Source organism: Setaria italica, chromosome V (assembly GCF_000263155.2).
Source record: "Setaria italica strain Yugu1 chromosome V, Setaria_italica_v2.0, whole genome shotgun sequence".
In the NCBI taxonomy this organism is placed as follows: domain Eukaryota; kingdom Viridiplantae; phylum Streptophyta; class Magnoliopsida; order Poales; family Poaceae; genus Setaria; species Setaria italica.
In genome coordinates this window covers 23,471,541-23,475,937 of record NC_028454.1, presented here as the reverse complement: position 1 = coordinate 23,475,937, position 4,397 = coordinate 23,471,541, and the positions used below count along the sequence as shown (strand labels likewise).

The following is a 4,397-nucleotide window of genomic DNA, read 5'->3' as shown; positions in this document are numbered from 1 at the left end:
TAAAATATTTCAACTAGTAAATGCAACAGGTGGCCTCAAAATAGACTGAAAAGAGGTGGTAGCCATCAAGCTATGCATCACAGCAGACAGTATCAGAGGCGACCACTACCGGGCGAAGATACCAACTGGAAACTCCAACCAGTAAACCGGAGTTGGTGGCATGTTAAGAAACGGAGACAAAGCAATCCTACATCTTTTATGTACAAATCTATGTCCCTGAATCCCGTGCTTCCTAACGCCAAAGACCGATCCACAGATGCATGCAGTTCTATTCCTGATTTGGTACAGGGGAGGGTTCCTCCGTCTTGGGCTTAGCGAACGACTTCTGCTTCTCCAGTGTTGGCATGTAGGCCGCAGTGCTCTTTTGGAGGGCGCCGGCAGCAGGCTTGTCAGGCTGGCCCCGTGGGCTCGCTAGCTTCTCCAGGACGTCAAACTTTGCTGTTGCCCAGGGGGCCGTGCCCACATTCCCAGCAGTGCTTGGGGCGTCCTCAGTCAGTGTTGTGATCGCATCTCTTGATGAAAACCATGTGTGGCCGCAAGAAGTACACTCAAGCTGGAAACCAAAGGAAAATACTTAGGTCAGTTCCCTATGTGAAATTCATCCTTCTAAATCAATCAAGTAATATTATCCAAGTTGGCAGGACGTCAGGTAAACAGTACATCTGTTAAGCAGTACCAGTAGAACTGTTTAAATCTCTCTATACACACTGAACGTCCACTCAAAGAAGTTTGCTGACAGAACTAGTTGCCTTTTCTAAAAAAAAAAAAGAACAACTAATTCGCCATAGTTTTATACCCTCAAAATTGGGAGTGGCACGGTAGCATGGGTTCAGAAATAAACAACCTGTTGTCTCCTCAAAATTGGTTATAGAATGAACCTAAGGTCCATTTTATTAAGGCTGCCACCAGCATTTGCTTCGTTTCAAGGATCAAGAATTACCATGCCAGTTCTAACCTAAGGTCTATCTTGGCTGAAAGCATAAAGTTCATTAATTTTGACTGAATCATTGTTGGTTCTAACCACAGCTGATACTGAATGCAGCAAGTCCGATTTACTCTGAAGAACCTTGAAAACGTATATTAAACTCCTAAGACTGCAGAATGGGATTTCTAACATCATAATCTTATAAAACCAAGCTAATTTACACCCTAAGGGGTCTACAACTGAGTTAAACTTTTTGCAGTACATGCTAAAGAAAAAATAAACTGACACATTGAGATTTTCCCTGCAACGTAAACACTATCATTTGCTATTTGCCCTACAAAAGAGAATGAGATAAGCAGACAGTATGAATGGTATGTAACTACTTAAGAAAAACCAATGTTACAGTTAGCAACAAAATAAAGCAATCTCGTTCCATCTTGTGTCAGAAAACTGGTATGAAAGATAAAGAGAACACGACATGAACAAAATTTCGGACCTGATAGCGATCTCCATGACCTGCATGGATAATATTATATATGCCAACTTTCTTTTCGTTGCATCTTTCACATCTTGTATCAGTCATCTAAGTAAAACAAATGACAAACTTAGAGAATCATAGTGTAAAAGAGTTGCATGTGAAAAAATCAGTTATAGTAATGAATATTCCTCTTTGTTCTCTTCACTGATTACTTAGTTTAGAGAATATATGCACCATACCTGCAGCTGTCTTGACTCTTCTGGTTCAGATGTTTTTTCTGCTGAAGTCAAACCAACCTGAAATGTTGTAAATACTCTATATAAGGAATTTGTGGCAAGGGTTTCGTGCAGTGTGATATACAGCTGGAAAACGTTAACAGATTCAGAAATTATATAAAAAAAACTCCTCAGAACATAAGAATAATTTCAGTAAAACATGGGTCCAACAGTAAATGTACACTACTAGTACTTCAGTATACTCAATACAGCAATAATAAATAACATGTTCTTGCATGTTCAACATGACAAGACACAAACAGCACAATAGTGCTAAGAGTCAAAATTCACAGACCAACAAACACAGATGGTCACCAAGTAATTTACACAACCACTGCCTAGAAGAAGAGTATTCTCAACCATGTACTATCATCCAGGGTGGAGCAAGGAGGATGTTGACTAGAAGAGGGAACCGTGCCCGTTATACATAAGACTACTGTTATTTGGTCTTAAAAGGCTCAGGCAAACACACCCTCAAAATGCCGACTTAAATGTAAACTGAAGGATATAGGGCATATATCATTTATGGGCTTATGGGATATAAACAGTAAAAAACAAAACCCAAAAGTCTACAGTAACTGCACAAAGTTTAAGCACTGGGCCCTTCTTACACAATAATACATTACAATGGTGCCATATTGCGCTGTTTCAAGCTGCAACAGCAGTCACCCATGTTGCCACAAGATGCTAAATTGACCTATCAAATTTGTCAATGAAAATGAAGTTGTCCTATCAACTTAAAATAACTAGAGTGTGAAGCTATTCGCACATGGATGAAATCGATTTCAGTCAACAAGGTAATGAAGATAGGATATCTGGCTCATATAATGACAAAAATATAAATAAAATATTTAAAACGACAATTAGACCTTTAATTCATCAGGGGACATGGTTAAAAGAACTGGAGGATCAAGCTCCTTGTCCATCAGTCGGCTACGTAGTTTAGAGCTATTCTGTATGATAACCAAAATAACCATGGTAAGTCCAATATTCAAATAACAACAATAGAAACACATTCAAAGAACATCTATTGAAACATAGACAACAATAGAAACAAAGAGAAGTGCAATCCAGCATGAGTTATAATCCTTGATATAGAAAGGGGACCACATATGAAATAGTTAGGGTGCATATAATTGCCATCATCCTGATAATCAGACAAAGTGTGATAGTTACTATAGCAATAGCAATACAAATATTCCTCCAGAAATATGATTTATAATTTCAGATTAGTAGATGTTATTGGTTTATGGCCTCATATTCTGAACACTGGAAGATGGCTGGATGCAGAATTTGCTTTTTAATAACATGAAATAATAACATAGTCTCATCCTGATACAGAGTTGGATTATAGAAAAGGTCTATTATTCACAGCATTATATTTGGGATGACAAAATTTCAGCTCAAACCATGATATGTGAAGCTTGTGTTTTTTTTTCTATTGTACTTTGGTGAACATGTGGATCTGATACATCTTATGAAGAAGATGACCTAGACTGTTTTCGCTTTTTATCAAGTTTATCAAATGGCAGTACTGCTATAACGCAGAAGGCCATCAGGCTATTGTGTTTGCATGTTACCTAGGAAGCTATGTCAAGATGATAATGCTTTACAATTACATTCAAGTGGATAGCAGTTTAGATGTGCAAGTTCTAATTTAGTTGTACTTGTACAGCATGCACAAGCTCTGTGTGAGCAGACAGTAAATGGTGATTGGATCATTGAAATGATGGTAACCATAGGATCAACATAAAACTTATTTGTGGTAGTACAAATTTCAGTAACATATTATTGCTAGAATCACTGCAAGTTATGGACTCTTAAAAATGTGCAACAGAGCAGATTTGAACCAAGCTAACATAACTATACAGGTGAGGTTGCTTGCCAATAACTTTGCAGTATACACAAGCTCTGCATGCGGAGGGTCTCAAATTGGACAGTTTTAAAACTGAAAATTTAGGTTGGTCAAAACATAATAAACAATCTGAACTGAAATATTCTATGTTGTCAAGGTATAAACTATGTTGGAAAAGAAGAATATATGTTAGCACATAATGAATGCATGCTCGAGTACAAACACACATTCTCTGCAGTAATGCACCATCAAGATTGATGGTATGATAACAGGTAATTATCTAAAGTTATCAAGTGGCCCATGATAAAAACATGCGTACCTTGATGTTGAACATTAGCTGTCTCAGTTTCTGGTTATACTTCAGAAAATCATTGCCTAGAGCTTCAAATGCAGATCTTTCTAATGCAACCATTATTGGAACAACAACATCATGTGTGTATGATTTTTCATTGTCCTGATTGAAAACATAGAGAATCATCATTATAAGAGGGAAATGAAGGATCAACAGATGTACAGAAACATGGAACGAGGGAAGCAAAGAATCAAAGAGAAGGCTAAAGGCATTTGCAAATATATAAGTTCCTTCTTTTCATAAATATAAACAGTTAAAAGGAGTAAACTTACAAATATAAAAAGAAAAATTAGACATGAGACATGCTCTTTATTTAAAGAAACTGAATGGATTGTACATGTATGCACATACAGACAGAGGATAGAGATGGAGCTAATCAGAGCAAGAAACATTATGCTGAAAATTCATATGGGGGACAAATTTATCCAAGTTCTGCCCAAACCATGAGATTTCTTAATTCATTCAATAAAAATCATTAATCTGTGCTTGGTATACAACTCCGAGGCTTAGCT

At 37.1% G+C, this 4,397-nt stretch overlaps 1 protein-coding gene across 1 annotated transcript in view; it reads right to left on the bottom strand.

Moving 5' to 3' along the window:
• Positions 1–4,397, bottom strand: part of LOC101778147 (ABC transporter F family member 4) — a 12,246-nt gene continuing 7,849 nt past the window's right edge. Inside the window, exons 4-8 of the mRNA XM_004968803.2 lie at positions 3,853–3,987; positions 2,548–2,631; positions 1,643–1,699; positions 1,422–1,508; positions 1–553 (exon numbers count right to left, since the gene is read on the bottom strand). Of these exons, the coding sequence (XP_004968860.1) occupies positions 269–553; positions 1,422–1,508; positions 1,643–1,699; positions 2,548–2,631; positions 3,853–3,987 (648 nt within the window). The 3' untranslated portion in view covers positions 1–268. The remainder of the gene's footprint in view (positions 554–1,421; positions 1,509–1,642; positions 1,700–2,547; positions 2,632–3,852; positions 3,988–4,397) is intronic.